Source organism: Jaculus jaculus, chromosome 6 (genome assembly GCF_020740685.1).
Source record: "Jaculus jaculus isolate mJacJac1 chromosome 6, mJacJac1.mat.Y.cur, whole genome shotgun sequence".
Classification (NCBI taxonomy): domain Eukaryota; kingdom Metazoa; phylum Chordata; class Mammalia; order Rodentia; family Dipodidae; genus Jaculus; species Jaculus jaculus.
The window spans coordinates 139,937,207-139,957,428 of NC_059107.1; the positions used below are offsets into that span (position 1 = coordinate 139,937,207).

Here is a 20,222-nt window from a genome sequence, read left to right on the forward strand (position 1 = left end):
GGGGGAATCACAAAGTGGTAAAACCAGTTGTGTTGGGGAAGCCAGAGTTGTCTTGTGTGAAGGCAGAGGAAGCCCAATATTCCTGGAGGAGGAAGTACTAGAAGGAAGTGCTTTCCTCATTGGCTTAGCCTCCATCAAGAAACAACACACAGATGGATCACGGCATATCGTGTTTTGCTGGATTTCTAGCTTGAGATACTTGGTCTTAAGTTTTACATGATGAAAAGTGTAAGCCACCTTTGTCTGTACTTTTCCCCTTTCAGGGAAAATACAGCGGCAGATTCTGATGGAAGACAGATCTCCAGTTACACAAGTGGAAAGCTTTTTTGAAGCTATACATCTAAGCTTGAGAAATGATCAAAACTCAGGGTAAATGCATCACTTCATCATCATAGCAGTGTTCGTGTTTGCTTCCAGCGTGGTGTTCCATTAGACTGGAAGACTCAAGACAGGAATGAATGGAGACCTCTTCATGACAGGCTCTGCCCTGGACCCATCCGTCTAGCACTGGCACTGACTTGCTTTTTCAGCCTGTTTTTTTTTTTTTTTTTTTTTTTGCTTTGACCCAAGGCATCCTATACACTGGGATGGGGATGGCACCCATTTCCTACAGTAGTTCACTATGTTGTGAACTGTTTCTTGCCTGTACAGAGATTCCCCATCAGTTCCAAGATGTGAGTACCTCCTCTGGACCAATGTCTTGGAAGCAGAGGATTCCACCTGGGATGTGAAAATGTTGTCTAGAAAGGATTCTTGAGGGTATTCTGTGTGCCATCAATACCAGCTGTAGCCTACTAAATTCTGCATAAAACTCATCTCAGTGCTGAGAGTGTGTTACTATTATTAGAATCAAAGATCAAAATGGCTTCAACTGATAGACTTGGTAGTAAATGCACAAATCTAAGCACACCCTATCACTGTGTTCTATGTAATTCTAGGTGTCTCTTTTAATTTTAATTAGTGTAGGAGGGAAGAAAGAGGCCTGGTTTCCAAGGAGGGTTTCTCTAGTCTTGTCTTCCCTTCTTTAGTGACCCATTTGCTGGAATATTCCAGAAGGGTCTAGATACTGTGATCCCTAGCAGTTATCACAAGGGGCTGGAGAGATGGGTCAGTGGTTAAGGCATTTGCCTACAAAGGCTGATGACCTGGGTTTGATTCCCCAGTACCCACTTAAAGCCAGGTGCATAAAATGGCGCCTGCATATGAAGTTTGTTTGAAGTGGTGGGAGTCCCTGGCATACCTAGCAGTCATCACATAAGATGTGTCAACATACGATAAGGTAGAATGCTCAGCTCTCTTCACCATCCTTCCCTTTCACGGAGGAAGGTTCTAGTGTCTTGACAAGAAGTGTTATGAAAAGTGATGTGAATTTCCAGACCTTTAATTATCTCAGATGCTGTTGACAAATGATGCAAAGAGTTCATGAGTGATAACACTATTCAGTACAGTGTTTCATTTTAGGCTGATAAGAGATTCCTACCTGGAGATTGCCCTACTGTACTTTCATCAGAAGAAAGCAAAGAAAAAACTTTCAGGAACACCATCAATAATTAAGGTAACAGCCATATTTAGTATAAAGTATCAGATAATTGCATTTGATATTGCTATTTTATTAATACTATGCCATGGAAATAATGAGGCATTTTCCTGTGTGACTTGGAGAACTTCAGCACATTGCAATATTGGATATTTGATGTAGGGCTCTGGAAATTGATTTCATTTGGGCATTTCTGCTTATTAAAACATCATATATTGGAGATACTGGTGTGAGTAAATACTATAGTAATGCTCAAGAAGATGCAGGAAATGATGTATTAGTGAATCAAAGGGACCAGATAGTATTGTCAGTACTGACCTGACCCATGTAACCTCTTGGTTTCCTGCTCAAGTTTTTCATCACTAACAGATCCATTGACCACCCACTATATTGGCACCAACATCCAAAATGAGCTCAGTGCCTGTCCTCATGGTGCTTCTTGTAGAGGGACACAGAAAATAAGCCAGCAAAGACAGAAAGTAAGAGGAGGAAAGTTAGGAGGGATTAAGGGAGCAAGGAGGAAAGAAAGGGGCCTTGGATAGTGAAATTTAGGATCAAGAACCAACTTGGGTTGGTAGAACTATCAGAGAATGTGGCAGGATGATGTGACATCAAGGTGCCATGTGATGGAGGGAGCCATGTAGACCGGCAGAGGGATGCACAGTCACAGCAGTGCCTGCAAACTAAGGTGCAGAAACATCTCTAGAAATCTTATGAAAAGAAGGTTCTGATTCATTCACTTGAGGATTAGGGTCTGAGGATTGGGGTTTCCAACCAGCTGCCAGTTAATATTGATGTGTGTCGTCTTGGGCTATCCTTGAATACCCCAAGAGTCTCAACTAGGGAGCTTCCTGAGGCAGGAGTAAGCCAGGTGACTTTGAGGTCTACACTCCCAGGGATTTTGTTTGAATTTTTATAGTTTTTCTTATCCTATCCTTATTGAATCATCATTTGATGCTGGAAGTGATCTTTTCAGAAAATGTTAGACTCAAATCTCTAATTTCTGAGGCATCATAAACATGATTATAACCCTCTAGCCATTATTAGGCAATTGCATTACTTACATGCTAGAACCTATTTTTAAAAATCAAAGTGACTATAAACTATAAAAGGTTACTTTTTTGGTATGATAAACATGCTCATTTTTAGTAAGAGAAAATCTGTTTTGTTTTCATGGAAAGTAACATTGCAAATTAATAGTATAGTGAGAAATACCATTACTCTTTTGACCTGTACTAGAGAAGTACTTATCACAAATAGCATGAAATAGGCTTTGAAGAAAAAGGTAATATGCTTATATATGATATGGTCTCTATTTTCTGTATTCCTTGGCATTTTATACATGGTAGGTATTCAATAATTATTTGTTAGTTAAGTTTAATTGACTATTTCTTTAACATTTATTTATTCATTCATGAACCAAACACTTTTGGGGGGCTTAACATGTTGCCAGGCACATTCCTTACTCTCCCTAAGGAGCGCAGAGTCTAGCAAGGGAGAGACACAGTTGTCCTGCAACTTGACAAGTCTGTGAACACAGTATGTCAAGGAGGAGAAGTGGGACAAGCCAATTCAGCTGTGTGGGAATGCTTGAGAGGGCGTCAAGGATGAGTGAATTTTGAAGAATGACTAGAATTTTCTAAGTAGTTAAGTCAGAGAAAAAAAGAGAGAGTTCAGTATGCCTAGACTTTACAAAAGACTTATTGAGGTATAAGTTACATTCATGAAATTAAGGCATCTTAAAATGGACTACAGTTTAAACAGTTCTGGATTTTTTTTTTTTTGACATTTGAGACATGCCATTGCTATGCAGGCCCAGGTTGGCCTTGAACCCATGATCCCTCCTGAGTGGTGAAATTACATGTGTGTACTACCATGCCTGGATAAGGCTGCAATTTTGAGGTGTGTGTCCAACACCGTGGTCCAGTGTTATGACATGTCCATCCCCGCCACTATGGTCCCTTCTGCCAATTAGCAGTCAATCCTACTCCTATCTCTAATTCAGCACAACCTGCAAACCTTTTTCTGTATCTATAGATTTGCTTTTACTATTATATTAATATTATAATACCTATAAGCAAAATGATAAAATATGTAATGTTTGTGTGCATTTCTTCCAACTTGGGTAGTGCTTTTGAAGTTTACCTTTTGGGATCATTTATTTCTTTTTATGGCTAAAATAAATAATACTGGAATCACAGAGGTATACTACATCTACTCTATCCATTTGGCAGCGGATGGGCAGTTGAAGTGTTTACAGATTTCGTGTCATGTTTAGTGCTGTTTTGATATTATCTGTAATTTTTGATGTGGACATATGTTTTCAGTTTTTGGGGGGCATATATCTAAGAATGGAGTAGTTGAGCCATATGGTAAATTTAAGCTTCACTTTTTAATGCTGTCAGATGGTCTGTACCATTCTCCACTCCTACCAGCAGAGTGTAAGGGTTCCAATTTCTCCACACACTTGGAAATACTTTTTGTCTATCTTTTTGATGCTTGCCATCCCAGTGGGTGTGAAGTGGTTTCTCAGTATGTTTTTGTGTTGCATCTCTGTAATAGCTAATGATGTTGAGATCTTTTATGTGCACATTGGTCATTTGTGTATCTTCTCTGGGGAGATGTTTATTCAGATCCTTTGCCCATTTTTAAATGGAGTCATTTGTCTTTTTATCATTGAGTTTCAGAGTTTAAAATATATATATATATTCTAAATTCAACTGTCTTACTGGAGATATACTTTGCAAATACTTTTTCTCAGTTGGTGGTTTGGTTTTTCATATAATTAACAGGGTATTCAGCGACAAAGTAGTTTTTAATTTTAATGAAGTACAAGAGTTGGGTTGTGTTTTCTTTACAAGCTGGGCAGTCCAACAATGGCTGTCTTATCTACACCCTAGAGAGGCTGAAAACCCAGTGCACATTTCTGGATGCTTCAGAATTCATAATTTAGAGGGAGTACAGAAGGATTTCTGGAGAGGTACTGGTCACCAGTCCACACTGGAAGGCTGACATGGCTGGGTTCTGATGTCAGCTAACTGAGGCAGCCTCAGTGTAGGCACACTCACCAGCAAGGGGCAGAGGTGGCAAGCAAGGGCAGCCTTGCTTTCCCTCTGACCTCTTGGTATCTGGGTCACCACCCAAAGATGCTGTCCTCTCAGACCTGCCCACAGGTGTCTTACTTGGTTCTTGATCCAATCAAGGTGATAAAAGAGATTATCCATCATAGTTGGAGACTGCATGTCCTCTATGTTCTTTATTTTAATACCTGACGTCCTTTGAGTTTTCATGTACATCTTAAGATCAGATTGCTAGTTTCTGCAAGAAAAATAAATTAGATTTTTGGGGGATTGTGTTGAATCTATAGAGAAGTCAGATGATAGTATTAAGACTTCCAATTAAAAAATATTGTGTATTTATTTATTTATTTATTTATTTATTTATTTATTTATTTATGGAGGGAAGGAGGGCATGCGAGGGCCTAGGGCTACTGCAAATGAACTCCATATGCATGCACCACCTTGTGCATCTGGTTTATGTGGGTATTGGGGAATTGAACCTTGGGCTTTGCAGGCAAATACCTTAATGGCTAAGCCATCTCTCTAGTCCCCTCTTCATTCATTTAGATCAACAGTGTTTTTCACTTCAGTGTAGAACTCTTATACATGTTTGTTAAGTTTATTTCTATTGTGGATGAAATTTTTGTTTTTCCTTTCAGATTTTTGTTAGTTTATGGAAATATAATTGACTTGCCTATCTATATTATCGAGGTTTATATATCTTGTGATGTTGCTAGCCATACTTGTTAAATTTCTTGCTCTCTCTGTGTGTGGGACAGGGAAAGAGAAAAATCTCTTAGGAATTTCTGCCCATAGGAGCACACTTTCTGCAAGCAAAACTGTTTTCATGCATTCATTTCCAGTCTATTCACATTCTTCTCTTTTCTCCTGTCTGCATGGGCTGTGCAATGCTGACACCTCCCCCACCTAGAACAAGCCCGCTATGTTCTTCCTCCAGTCCAGCATTGTCTATTCTGAGCTCAAGCCTAATCTCCTCAATAAAAAGCTTTCCTCAGTTGAAATTTCCTGTTTTTCCTGAATGGCTGACTCACCTGGCCTCTCATTACAGGTGTTTAATCTTGTTCTTGAAGCTTCATTTTATGCTTGTTAGTGTTGTTTTCAGAACTTCACCTGGTAAACTGCCCAATCTTACTAAGCTGGCCATTGTTAGCTCAGCATCTAGGTGATTCTCCCACAGCCCATGTTCAGAGCCTGTTTCCTTGGGGAGAGCTCTGTTGCTTCTCGCTGCACCCCATGAGTATCTCTCTACATGCAAGCCTATATCTTGCTTAGGCTGGCCACATCAGTCCTTGGTACACCCTGCCTCAGTATCCTCTGGTTTCCAGTACATCTCTTTTCTGGGCATCTTCCAGACTGAAGCAAAATAGTGCTATATTTATTCTTATTGTTTGTCTAATTTTGCAATTTTCTTGAAGAATAATGAAATAGTGAAGATGTGACAAAATATGGGCACCAAAAATTAACATCTAGCAGTGCAATTTAATAGTTATCTGCACATTATTTAAGCCTTATAAAATTACTAACAATATTAATTTATTTCAGTTACTTTTAAAAATGTGAAATGGATATTGTGATGCTGGAGGAATTTGCTTGTATTTATTTCTGTAACACAGAGTTTCTAATGTTTAAATGCTGAATGTATGTGTGCATGCATGTGTGAATAGATAGGTAGATATAAATTCTTAGTAAAAAATATTCCTATTAAATTTTTCTTTGTAATCCTATGAAATTTGTGCTTATATTGTCCCTTTACAACAACATTCTAATTAGAAAACTAGTAGTGAATATCTATCAAAAACTGAGTAACCAGAAGCTGAGGCAGAAGGGTCTTGTGTTTCAGGTCACCCTTGGCTGTGTTGTGAGGCCCTACCTCAAAACAATGAAAACAACAAGAGCTTGGAATATTATTCTCCCTGTATCCTTGTCCACAATAGATTCAGTATCTAGAACTATTAAAATAGCATTGAAACAGCTGGAGAGATGGCTTAGCGGTTAAGGCATTTGTTTGCGAAGCCAAAGGACCTCGGTTCAATTCCCCAGGACCTGCGTATGCCAGATGCACAAGGTGGCACATGTGTCTGGAGTTTGCAGTGGCTAGAGGCCCTGCACACAATTTTGTTTTCTTTCCTTAATATGTTTTAAAAGTCTTTGCATGGCAGTGATAATTATTCTTTTGTTTTGTTTTTGAGGCAAGCCCAACAGACTGGCCTTTATTATGTGAGGGGGGGAGAGAATTGCCGCTTGTGTCACCTTGTGCATCTGGCTTATGTGCATGAACCTGGACCTGGAGAGTTGAACATAAGCCCTTAAGCTTTGCAGGCAAGTGCGTTAACTGCTAAGCCATCTCTTCAGCCCAATAGTTAATTATTCTTAATGGCTACATAATGTTCCACCAAAATGTCATCTTTAGAAGATGAGAAGATTTATCAAGAAACTTTATGATATCTTAATCATAGTTTTTTTTTTTAATATTACAGCCTCTTCTCAGAAGACATAGTTCTTCTATTAAAGAACCAATAGCAAACCGATTTGAAATGTACAGTTCATTGGCCTGGATTGCAATAAGAGCTGCTGCCCAGGTTGGTATGATTTTTGTTTTCTCTTTCTACAGTCATATCTGTACTCCCCACCCATTCACTGCTAAGGCATCACAATATATCTACAAAAGACAAAGGGAAATTTCATATTTTGTGTCATTCATGCATATTTGGAAATGCTAGAACACATATATGTATGTAGTATTTTTAATCTCTATTAACCAGCTATGACTGTTTCAGTTTTTCTTTAATGAAATGTTGACTATACATTTGACATTTAGGCAAACATCTGTCAGAGCTAGGTAAGGTGGCTTATTTAAGGTGACTTATACACTAATTAAATTGTCAAAACCAAAAGATTTGTTTGATTATGATAAATTCTGCATTTCAGGGATCACATCTTATTTTTTTCAGGTTTTTATGATTTTTTTCTGTCAATAGATATTGAATATTACCTGATGAGTTCACATTTTCATGTCATTTACTGTCTTAGTTTCATGTTGCTATCACACAACAGCACACACTGGGCAATGTATACTACACAGAGATTTACTGACTGTTTTGGAGGATGTCAAGCCCACAGCTAAGAGGTAGTACACCTGGTGAGGGTTTCCTTGCTGTCTCATCCTGTGTCAGAAGATGGAAGAGCAAGAGAGAAGGCCACAAAGGGAGGCGACTTGTCCTATCACAGGGAGGCCACTCATGGTGACTCTATGCTGGAGGGCAGAGCTGTCTTAACATTATCACTGCTTACAGAGTCCCCACCTCCTAATGCTGTCCTGCTGGGGATCAAGTTTCCAGGACATGCATTTCTGGGGACACAAGTCATGCCATAGCCTGCACCAAAGAGGGAATGCATGGATGAAAAAGCTTACATTTATGAACTCTTATTCATGCATTATAGGTCAGCGAGGCTGTGCTGGAAACCAACCTGCTGATTGGGAAGAAGAATGCTAGAACAGACAAAGTTAGTAATGTGGTATTACAGAATATTCCAGAATTTGCCACTGTGGATCTTTTGTCTTCATATACAGACTATTTGTTTGGTATGTTTGCATGCCTACTTATTTTATCATGTCTTGAAGACTCAGTTATTATGGTTTGTTGGCTTTTATCCTAGGGAGGGGATCATGGTTTCTGAAGTCTCCATGGGAGAATAGGTCCAGTGGGTGAACTAGAAGGTCCTCAGATCACTTGACAGATGTGCTACTCATCTGGCTGCTGCACGTTGGATGCAAGGCTCTGGGAAAATGACGTCTTTGTATGTGTTTACTGGACAGTCCACATGTCACATGGGACTTTGAGGGAATGTTTGCTGGAGAGAGCTTCTCTGTTCTTCTGCCTTCCCACTCTCATCTGACTCACTCCCCGGTCTTCTCATTTTACACTCTGTATATGTTTGAGTGCGTATTTAAACATGTTTATTCATTAAGTCTCTACCAGCTTCCCAAAAGCAGTGACTCACCTACTTTATTTCTTATCACACCATTGATTGCGTGTAGCAGGCATTCACTCGTAATACTTTTAAGTGAGTCAGTAAATGAGGGGTGAGGTGAATTTCCAGTTGACCTCTCTGCTATATTTTGTGAGTTTTGCTTCTATATGATTCTGTTGTTAGTAAACTATCCTATAAACTTGTAAGTCAGGTTGACAGTAACAAAGTTATTGAGCATTTATTTGTGTGTCTGCTCATTTGTTTGTCAACAAGTGCTACTGAATGCTTCTTGTGCACTGAGCACCTGGACTGGTGCTAAGGAGCAAGGTGCTGGATGGAGTCTGTCACTTCAGCAAGGTGGATGTCTGAATTTGTCTAGTGTGAACTAAGCATTGAACCAAAGGAGATGAAAACTGTCCCCTTGACCTGATGGGGTAGCAATGGTCTTCTCAATGTATCTGGACTGTTCTAAAAGGGCCAGCCTTTGCTGAAGTGCTGACATCTCATATCATCCACTTTCCTGAAAAATCAGCACCCAGACTATTTCCTGCTCAAGAACAGTTTGCCTGGGCTCAAACCATTGGATTTCATCTACTCAGATTTAAATTTCAATTTGTATCTATCCCATGCTTGGCAGACTTTTCCTTTATCAGGCTTCTGGGCCATGGACCATACGTGAGACTGGGTGCTCCTTCTTTCCTGGAATCTCCATGGATGCCTTCACTTGGGACCAGGCAGTCGAGAGCCCAGCACTGAGAGGCTTCTCCACATACATGACTCTTTTAAGACCATGACTCAGACTACTAGCATGCCGTCTCTTCTTCATATTGGCTCAGTATTAATTCTGGATGCTTCTTCTGTGTTTTTACTTTATTCCAGTCATTTCCTTGTATGCTATTAGTTTTTAAGGCAGGTGCAACAAATAAGCTTCATTTAACACAGACCTCAAATACCATGACTTACAACAAGAAGAACTTATTTTTCATTCCCAGCATGCTCTGCTTCAGGCTTCAGATGGGGCTTAGGTGAGCTCTGGGAACTTGCAGCGAGACCCAGCTTAGAGCAGTCCTGGCTATGCTGTGGGCTTGATACTAGGGCAAGAGCCTTAAGCCAGACCACACAGGTATACTTTAGGTCTCTCTCTTCATCCCGTGCCACTGGTTGTGCAAGTCATAGCACCAAGTTCAGTGTGAGTGAAGTGTATGCTTAGAGAAAGAGGAGAGGGATGTGTGGTGGTTTGAGTCAAATGTCTCCCACCAACTCATGTATTCTGAATGCTTGGTCCCCAGCTGATGGAAACTTGCCGGAGGAAGTGCATTGTGAGGGGCAGGCTTACAGGTGGTATAGTCAGCTCCTCTTTCCCAGAGCTTGGCTCACTCTCCTGCTGTTGTTTTCTACCTGCTGTGGCAGAGATGGTGCCCAGCCTCTGCTCATGCCATGCTTTCCCCTGCCAGCATGGAGCTTCCCTTTGAGACTGTAAGCCCAAACACAACCCTTTCCTCCAATAACCTGCTTCTGGTTGGGTGTGTTTCTCAGCCACGAAAAGGTAGCTACAACAGGGTGTGAATGTTTGCTGGATGCTCCCACAAACTGCCGCACCTGACAAGTTCTGTTGACGACTAGAAACTAACTGGAAAGAAGGGAGAGACTCTGTGGGGAAAGATAGGAAGGAGTTGCTGCCTCAATGTCTGCCAGCCACGGGCAGCTACGGAGAATGTCATCCCCTAGGCCTGACGGTATAAGTTGGTCCAGTTGCATCCTCTTCCTCTTTTTTAATGCCAGAGCTTGGGCTTTTATTTGTCCATGCCTGCAGCTTTCCAGCATATTCCAATTTCTTCAGTTTCCATTTGAGACCATTAGAGCTTCTTTACTATGTTAACTATGAAATTACTCACATTTAAAGTCCAATCTACTTTGCATTTTACCTTGCCTAAAGAATAATTATTTTGCCCTCCAGTCTTTTCCTGGCAAGCTGGTAATTAATGCATGCAGATGACTCCGTTCACTTCATTATTTGGGTTGGAAGGATCTTCTGAATTCCCACCTGGTTTCCACAAATACACAGATGGCAGTGAAGTTCATATGATAATAACTTGCTAAAGGGGAAAAAAAATCTCTTCATAACAACAAATAAAACTTGTTTGATTTTTCTGCCATTAGCATAAATTTGCACCCAGAAGGAAACCTCACTAATCTAGCTTTAAACAATATTAGTATTCATCTATATATGAGGTGAGGAGCAATGCTCATTGTTCTGAATGCAGAGCACTAATACCAGATATTTCTCTTTCTACCCTCCTTTCCTTTTCTGTGCATGGAACCCAGAGCACTTCACCATAGGCCTAGTGCCAGATACGTCTCTCTAGCTGGAAGCAATTAGAGAACAAATGCATCAGTGATGGAGGTTTTGCCTTCCATGAGCTTCCTGTCACAGGCAGTCAGAATACTGAAATCATACAAACCCATTTGTTAGAGGACCATGTTAATGAAGGCAAAATTCATATGTCAGAAGCTAAATAAATGTCTTTTAAAAGGGAATCGGACACAGGCAGTATGGCATAAAATTTCATCAGGAACAATTTCTTCCCCCTGGGAAAGTATACTGCAGAGCAGATGAAAATTGACTCAGAGAATGAGGTACCAGATGGGATGGGGAGACCAGGCACATGTTGACAAGGCAGTCCCATGTAGAGGACATACGGCAGACCACCTTGGCAGAGCCTGAGGCATTATGGGATAACCACAGAACAATAAGAAAACCCAGCAGTACACCTGGTCCCATTTGTTGAGTATTCTGTACACTATCTTGCAGGAACCGAGACCCTGACATGATGGTACTGACATTGTGGGACCATATTTAGATCCAGTATAGACACATTAACCAGATGCTGACTTGGCAGTCATGCTCAAAGATGCACAACCTCCCTATCTTGATTGTCTTGTAGCACCAGTAAAAATTCGACTGGGATAAAAATTATTAACTACCACAAGACATTTTGAATTAAAAGTAACATTTAGAATGAGTGGTCCCAGATGCAGCCTCTTTCAACTAAGTAGACACGAGATACATAAAGATATAAATGTGTGCCGTGCTGAAAGCTCGCATTGCTGAACCTATTATTAAGACTATAAACAGAGACCTGTGGAGAACAGAATCACTGTTGATGTTTAGTATATGTTCTATCTCTTGAAACAGAGGCAGTCTTCCTGCTTGAAAGGAAGACTTGTCCCTCCTCTCCTGCCACAGCCCTGTTCAGAGATGGCCTCGAAACTAACTAAAAGTAGAGGTGCTCTTCTTTGCTTACTGTCTTCATTGTCCTGCGCCTCCAAGATACAATTCCCCAGAGTAGCAAGGCAACCCAGTCACACCACTTATATGAGGGAATGGACAGAAACCTACTTATGCTAGCAGTGATGGAGGGGTGTGTGTGTGTGTGTGTGTGTGTGTGTGTGTGTGTGTGTGTGTGATTAGTTGAGAGTGTTATAGGTGAAACCACTGAGGTATAGTAAGAACCAAGCTCACCAAAGCAAAGCTGTGCTGATCTAAAGTCAAGTCCCAAAATTCCACTCAGATACACTCACTGATTCCTTAAATCTGAGAAGACACAGCACCACAGCCATGCATCCATTGTCAGGACCACCAAAAATGAAGAAGCACTCTCCATTTTAGAGTCACAATAGAAAACAAGAAAGAAAAGATGGCATGCGTGAGAAAATATGGAAGGCAGCACTGAAATGGAGAGGAATATGAGTCTCTCAGAGACACAAAGGAAAAAGTGTGTGTATGTGTGAGTGTGTGTGTGTGAAGGCCAGAGATTGATGCCAGGTCTTCTGTCTGTACCATATTCTATGACAGGATCTCTGAATGTGGACCTCACCAATTTGGCTACACTAGTTTGCCAGCCAGCCCAGAGGTCCTCCTGTCTCTGCCTCCCCAGTGCTGGGATGATAGGTGAGGGCCACTGCACCCACCTTTTGATGTGTGTTCTGGGATTCTGAACATGGGTCCTTATGGTTTCATGGTAGACATTTTATCCTCTGAGCCATCTCTGCAGCACATCAAAGGAAACTGACCAGAAATGCGTGGAACCCAAAGACTGATAACAGTGGGAAGCAGAATGTGAGACAGGCTGGATAATAATGTCTAGAGGATGAGTAGTCCTAGTGCTCTCTTGACTGCATTTCTGCTCTGGGAAGATTCTGTGAGCACAACATTAATGCACACTTACAAACGAGTGAGATGCTCGGGAAGGTAAAGAGTCAGCAGTCTTCCATGGTTAGTTCATACCTCCACCTCCCCAACTCTCAAGTCTGAGGTGTTAAGCCCTGGCTGTGTTGGCTGCAATAAGCAAGTTTCTAAAGACTCAAGATGCAGAACTGATGCTTAGAAGCCTTTTGGTCACTGTGTAGGGCAGGTGGGCTACGCAGACTGGGAAGCAGCTTCAGCCCTGCCTGACTTGTGTCCAGAAAGAAGCGCACAGAAGCGTTCTAATTCACAGCTGCCCTTGACTGCAGGCAAGGGAGGGGGCGTGGGTGACAGGTGAAGAGTGGAAGTAAGCCTGAGGACCTCACCGGGACAGGGTGGGTTTAGCTGTGGAGCTGGGACTTTACTGAGTGCTCTTTGAGGGAGCTGGTTGGAACCTTGCAGGCGGGGGAACCCAGCAGACAGCATGAGGCTGGAGCTCATAACAGACTTGTCCATGAGTGGGGGGTTAGTCAGACAGTAAAGGGTGCCCTCAACTCAGAGCATGAGGGACTCTTCTACCACACTCCCCAGGTCTTCTGAAGGTGGCTGTGCACTCATTGTATCGGAACAATTTCTGGTAACACCTGTGGATTACAAAGAGAAAGGAAATGATTGTCAGAATTCAATCAGAAAAAACAAAAACCAAAAAAAACAGACCATCTATAATGAACCAACATTGGTCTAAATTTTTCTTTTCAACATTAAAGACAACATTGCTTAACTATGTAGAGTTTTTTTTTCTTTGTTCGATGTTTTGAATAGTAATTTTTTCTTAATCATAACCCTATAACCCAAAAGATATGGGGAGAAGCTTTTCCTGGCATCTTTTCTGAGACTCTGTTTCTAGTTCTCCTAGAAGCAGTCAGGTTGGAACTGACACATTAGCGTGGGTCAGCATTGTATTCCTGTTGACATTACCATGACAGCCCTGGCTTATCAGCCTGAATCGATTGTGGGTTTTGGTCAGATGTCCAAGGGGGTTGTCAGTGGCTTGGGATCCTCAGCAGAGCTGCTTCTCTGGAGCCATTAGGGGACAATCCATTTCCTTTCCTCCAGCTGCTCGAGGCCACTGGAAACACCTGGCTGTTAGACCCTTCCTTGTTCTTCCACATTAACATCTTCAACCACTCAGCCATTCATATTCCACATGTCAGGACACTGTTACCACATTTGGTCCCTTGGACAGCCCAGGAGAGTCTTCCCCATGTTGAGGACAGTTGCTAGGCAACCTTAGTTTGATCTAATCTGGAAAATTTCATTCCCTGTGTCCTGTAACTCCCCATCTTCACAGGTTCTGGGCATTGGGATGTGAGCATCTTCAGGGCCCACCCGCCATGCAGTAACCAACTTCTTGTGTCTGCGTTAGAATCACCTAGACTGCTGGGGTTCTCCTGCAGGGCCCAAATCCACCCCAGAATCTTCAAACGGGAAGAGAATGTTAGAGGGCTTCAGGGAGGGAGGGAGAGCAAACTAAAGGCTAAGCATTCAGAAGTGATTAAGCCACCAAGGGAGATGCTGTTTTGTTTGTCTCATAAGGAAGCGGTAGAATCAGGAAATTGTTTACTAAATAGGCATCCCTCTGGAAGTGTAAGCTTGGAAATGCCATCTCCTCTGAGAATCCACACCTGCCAGAAACTCCTCCATCACTATATACACCACAGCTCAGATTCAGTCCTACGTGAATGCCCTAAAGGCACAAAATACAGAAAATGTGGTGTTTTAAAATGTTCTATTATTTATTTATTTGAAAGAGAAAGAATGGGCGAGCCAGGGCCTTCAGCTGCTACAAACGAACTCCAGTGGCATGTACCACTTTGTCCTGGGTCCTGGAGAATCGAACCTGGGACCTTTGGCTTTGTAGGCAAGTGCCTTAACCGCTTAGCCATCTCTCCAGCCCAGAAAATGTAAATTCTACCTTTGTAATTTTTTTACCATAAGAAAGTACATTAATTTGGAGATGATATGCTGAATAAGCAAATCTGACATAAACAGTATTTCACTGATGTAGTTTCTCTGTTTTCATCAAAAAGTACAGATACAGCTAGAGAGATGGCTTAGCAGTTAAGCCAAAGGACCCAGTACCCATGTAAAGCTAGATGCACACAGTGGTGTATGTGTCTGGAGTTTGTGGAGACCAGAGGCCCTGACACATCCATTTTATCTTTCTATGTGCCCCACCATCTCTCTCTCTCAAATAAGTAAACAAAATATAAAAAGTACAAATGTAGTGTGTGTTGCATATGTACATATGTGGGAATGCTCCTTTAACTTAAATAAATATATCTTGGCAATTCTTTTCAAATCACTACATAGAAATTTTTATGATTATGTAGTATTCCTTTACATAGATGCAGCATAATTATTCTCCTTTTGATTAATTTAGGATGTTTCTACTCTTATATTATTACAAGCATACATGTCTATAATAATGCACACATGTCAGCTTGTACATAGACACATAGACTAGCATATCTAGTGCATAATTCCCCATGAGTGAAGTAGCTACATGAAAGAGTAATTTCATTGGTAAGTTTGATAGATTTTACTAAAAGCTTTCCAAGAAGATTTTGGTGCTTTGTGCTCCTGCTGACAATTAATTAAAGGACTTTCCACACACACATTTGCTAACATGGATATATTATAAACATTAAATGCTTTGTTTTCAGGATGGGAGAAAAAAGACTTAGTTTTAATTATTCCTATTTTATTATGAATAAGATTGAGCATATTTTTTAAATTACTTTTATTTCTTTGCAAAGAAAGGGAGAGAGAGAGAGAGATCTGGCTCTCTGTGAGTTTGGGGAAATTGAACCCTGGCCAGCATGATTTGTAAGCAAGGGCCTTTATCCAATGAGCTATCTCTCTAGTCCCAAGCATCTTTATTTTATTTGACTTATTTTTATTTGAGAGAGAGAGTGAAAGAGAGAAAGAGGCAGGTGGGAGGAGGTGGGGAGAGAATGGACATGTTAGGGCCTCTACCACTGCAAACAAATTCCAGACACATGGCTTTACATGGGCACTAGGGAATTGAACTTGGGTCCTTAGGCTTTGCAGGCCAGCGCCTTATCTGCTGAGCCACCTCTCCTGTCTCCCAAGCATTTTTTTTTTTGTGTGTGCAAGAGAGAAAATTTGCATGCCAGGACCCCCAGCCACTGCAGTTGAACTCCAGAGGTATGTGCCCCCTTGTGTGCATGTGTGACATTCTGTGTTTGTGTCACTGTGTGCCTGGCTTACATGGAACCTGGAGCATTGAACATGAGTCCTTAGGCTTTGCAGGCAAGCTCCTTAACTGCTAAGCCATCTGTCCAGTCCCCAAACATCTTTTTTTTTTTTTTTATGAGCTGTCTCTATCTTTTCTAAGACTTCTTCCTTGGACAGATATTTGGGAAAGCCCTTTACTGTAGAAAGCAGTACTTCAACTTGATTTGCAAATACTTTTTCCCAATTTATCAGTTATTATTTAACCATTTTAGTGGTATTTCTGCCACATGAAGAAAGTTTTCTATAAAGCTGAGAATTATTACTCTTCTCTCTGATAACTTCTGGATTGTGTCATAGCTAAAATATCCCCTAGTCAGATTCTTTCAGCAACTTACAGAAGTCTTTTTGAAATATGTAAAGCACCTCAAGTGGCTACAAATTTAGCTTTTGCAGATGCCTACCCAATTTTTGTGCTTTTCGCTCAGTTTCTATTACCAGATACATTCAGGTTTCAGTACTATGTGTTTTAAATTATCATAGTCTTAAAACAAAATTGAGGTGTATCACAGTGAGTTCCTGCTCATCTTTTTTTATATTTAAAAAATGCCTTTTATGACATAAGAAAACACCTCTGAAAGCAAGTTGTGTAATTTAAAAAAAAATCTATCTTGTATTTTTGTTGGAGTTCTATTACATTTAGACACTAACCTTAAAATAGCTCACGCTTTTATCCTATTGAATTATCTTAACAAAGAACATTATATGTACTTTATGTTTCTTTAGTCCAGACCTTTTGGGAATGAGCCTTTTCAGACTTTCTTTGAGTAGATCTTATCTTTTTTCCTTATAAGGTTTCAAGTTACTATGTAGCCAAGGGTGACCTTGAACTTGTGATCCTGTTGCCTCTACTTCCTCAGTGCTGGAATTGTGGACATGCACCACCATGTCTGGTTGTATTGGGGATCCACCGAGGGCTTCATGAATAATAGGCAGGTACTGTACCAAATGAGCCACATTCTCAGCCCCATTTTATTTCAATTGGTTGTTTTAATATGCGAAGGTCATTCATGTCACTAGCTTTTGCCAGACAGTTTTCCTTTGTTTGATCGTCTATGAATAAAGTCTGAGACAGGAGCTGTTTTCAGAAGGGAAGGATGGCGAATATTGTAATTTTCTGGTTTCAGCTGCACCTACTCAGCTCTTCTGTTATGGCCTGAGAGGAGCCGCGGAGAATATGTGGTGGATGAGCATGGCTGAACTCGAGGGACACTTTACTTTCTTACTGACTCTGACATTTGGTCTTCATATAACTATCATGCATGACAAATTCTTTTAATTTCTTTCAACCATTTTTAAAAATATGAAAATTTTTCTTCACTTATAAGCCATACAAAAATATGCATTCTTATAATATGGAGAAGTCTGTTTGAAATATGTGAAGGGTATCAAATGTCGCAAGTTTTTTTTTTTTTTTTCCAGAGACTAGTTTATCTCCCTCAGGACAAGATAAAAGTCTCCTATGACTAAGATAATTCTGTTTCTCCTCTTATTGCAGTGTTTTATTTTTTTTTAATTTCTGTATTGTTGCTATTATGCTACTTGAGCATGAATGGTCTTAACTATTAAGTTTCTATAACTGAGATTTTTGCCTGTTCTTGAAGTATGTGTACAAGCCCCTTACAGTATTCAAATTAACTCTTAAACTTGGTATTTACAAATGTATGACAAGCAATAATGTTATAAAGGTTCTATTTTCATTTTACTTTTGGGCCAGAACTTTCCTTGTCTGGTAGCTAAATATTGCTTTCTTTTGTTTCACATTTTCTTATTACATATTTAACTATCCTTTAATTTTCAACCTTTCTAAATAATTTTATTTTGAATATGCCTGCTACATGGGACAAGGAGTTAAACTCTTTTTGCTTAATAAAGCCGGACAGTATTTGTCTTATAATAGATTATCTTAATCAATTTGAATTTATTAATATGAGTTATGCTTGATTTTATTGTTTTGTATTATTTTATGATATTAATATAATACATTAGGAAGCAAAAATAATAAATAACAATTTAGATGCACCCTATTAAACTATTAGTCAAATTAATACAGCAGGAAACTTAATTGGAGCCAAAAGTCCTCACAAGTGATAAATGTTAACAAGAGCTAGGTAATAAACACTGATATTGAGAAATTAATTTTTTAGAGATTTACTTTTATGCAATTCCAAGCAAATAAGTTTGAAAAGCTCCCTAAGCATTATAAAATTATGTGTCTAAAAAGATATAATTTAATCAAATTTACTTTAGTAAAGGTTAAAAATTAGATCTATTCCTATAGAAAAAATAAAATTAAACTAGAAATTAAAAGTTGAAATTAAAGTTTGTGAATTTTAGAAATGTTATTAATCCATCACAATTTAGCAGAAATTCCATATTACACGTTTCTTTGATGTCTGTTTAAATAAAAAATAGAACTCTCAGATCTTCTGCAGCTATTCTCCTACAACATAATGTTTTTGCTGGAATAAGTAAAGAAAATCCTGTCTCACACAGATACATAGTTAGAAAATGTGGGTGCTTGAATACCTCTTCACATAATTATGGGTATTCTTGAGTCCCAACTAGAGCTGGTAGAGTGGTGATTTCTTAAAGGTTAGCTGCAGTGTAGATTCATTAGAATTTTATACTGTGCTACATTAAAGCACATTAGTCCATCTTGCAGTTTAACTGGATTGTTTACTCATGCATGGTTTCATAGCACCATATGCCATGTTGTGGAGACCTCACTTCGGACTTCTTGGCTCCTGGTCCTCATGATCTCTGTTGAAGGAATTCGGGTGAAACATAGCATCATGTGGCAGACAGGTGGAGTGCATTACATGGTGCAGTGGGACACTTTCAAGGATCAGAGTGAGCAGTGGCCACAGGACCACTGTTGAGGAAAAACACTCAGGGTGAGAATGAACATATGTCATTGTATTTTGTTTTGTTGCTTACCTCTGCTCTGCAAAGCCACAGTAAAGTTTCCCCTTGAAACTAAGTTTGAAATAAACCCTTTCTCCTCCTTAGATGCTTCTGATCAAGTGTTCCGTCAGTTTTGTGTGTTTTGTCTGTTTTGTCCATTTTGTTTTAGCAATGAGAAAGTAACTACAATAACTTAAGGATCCAGATAACATGTTCCATCTTTCCAGAACTAAGGTTTCCAAGAGGAATAAGTATCTAATTCGCAGAGCTTTATTTACTAAGTTTTAGGAATAAAGGAAGGGCCTTGATTGTGAGATTTTTGATGGGGTTGAAGATAACTTGGGCCCCCATTTTATTAACATGTCCTTGCCCCCAAAAAGAAGACATTCAGATATTACTCAAAAAGCGTGGGTAAAGAGTAAATTATTCATGAACAGTATAAAGTTGGAATGGAACATTTGGTCACATGAGTGTCATTGATGCTCATTACCCTGCAAATTCAGAGTACACTTGTCCAAAATGTTGCTGTCAAGGAGAAAACATATTCCTGAGACTTCAGGATTTGCCCCAGACTGGACTATGATGGTTGAATTGGAGGCCAGTGGAAGCCAAGGGGTTTCCTAATTACAGGAACAACATTTGAGGCTCTGATCCCTGGAAGAACTTTTCAATCTTCAGGGAAGTAAGGCCAACAATGTTCTGTCTTGCCACATTGAGGACCAAGGGTCTTTTTCAAGGACATATGATATTCATATAAACAGACATAGTACTGACTTACCATATTATTGCACAGTGAGAGGAACTAGCAGATATCTTAACTCACAACATAAGTCTACAGGAAGTTTCTCTCTCTCAATCTCTCTCTCTCTCTGCTTTAGACTTCTCTTATTCCCTTTGTTCTTCCTGTAGACCCCAACTATGGAAAACAGAACTTGCTGTACTTAGTAGGCCATCAGTGTGCTAGGGAGATAGTCAGGTATTAGCTAACTTTAAGGTCAGGGAGTATGGGCCCCTTTCTTATGCTAAACAGCTTGTAAAACCAAAAAATGAAACTGTAAGATTCTAATTTTAATTATGCCCTGGGGTTCCTACTACCTTCTGCCTCTGCATAAACAAACCAGGAGATAGCAATGGAAGGAGGGGTAGTTTTATCTTATACACATTCTGGAAAATGGGATGACAACTGTCCATCTCAAAGAAAAGTGTTTTCCATTTTCTAGAA

The 20,222-nt window shown here is 40.0% G+C and overlaps 1 protein-coding gene across 1 annotated transcript in view; it reads left to right on the top strand.

Annotated features, from left to right (window-relative positions):
• The window catches only part of Cfap54 (cilia and flagella associated protein 54), a 290,039-nt gene that overhangs the window by 199,992 nt on the left and 69,825 nt on the right, over window positions 1-20,222 (top strand). The window contains exons 58-61 of the mRNA XM_045152254.1: window positions 264-369; window positions 1,462-1,555; window positions 7,095-7,196; window positions 8,059-8,200. Of these exons, the coding sequence (XP_045008189.1) occupies window positions 264-369; window positions 1,462-1,555; window positions 7,095-7,196; window positions 8,059-8,200 (444 nt within the window). The remainder of the gene's footprint in view (window positions 1-263; window positions 370-1,461; window positions 1,556-7,094; window positions 7,197-8,058; window positions 8,201-20,222) is intronic.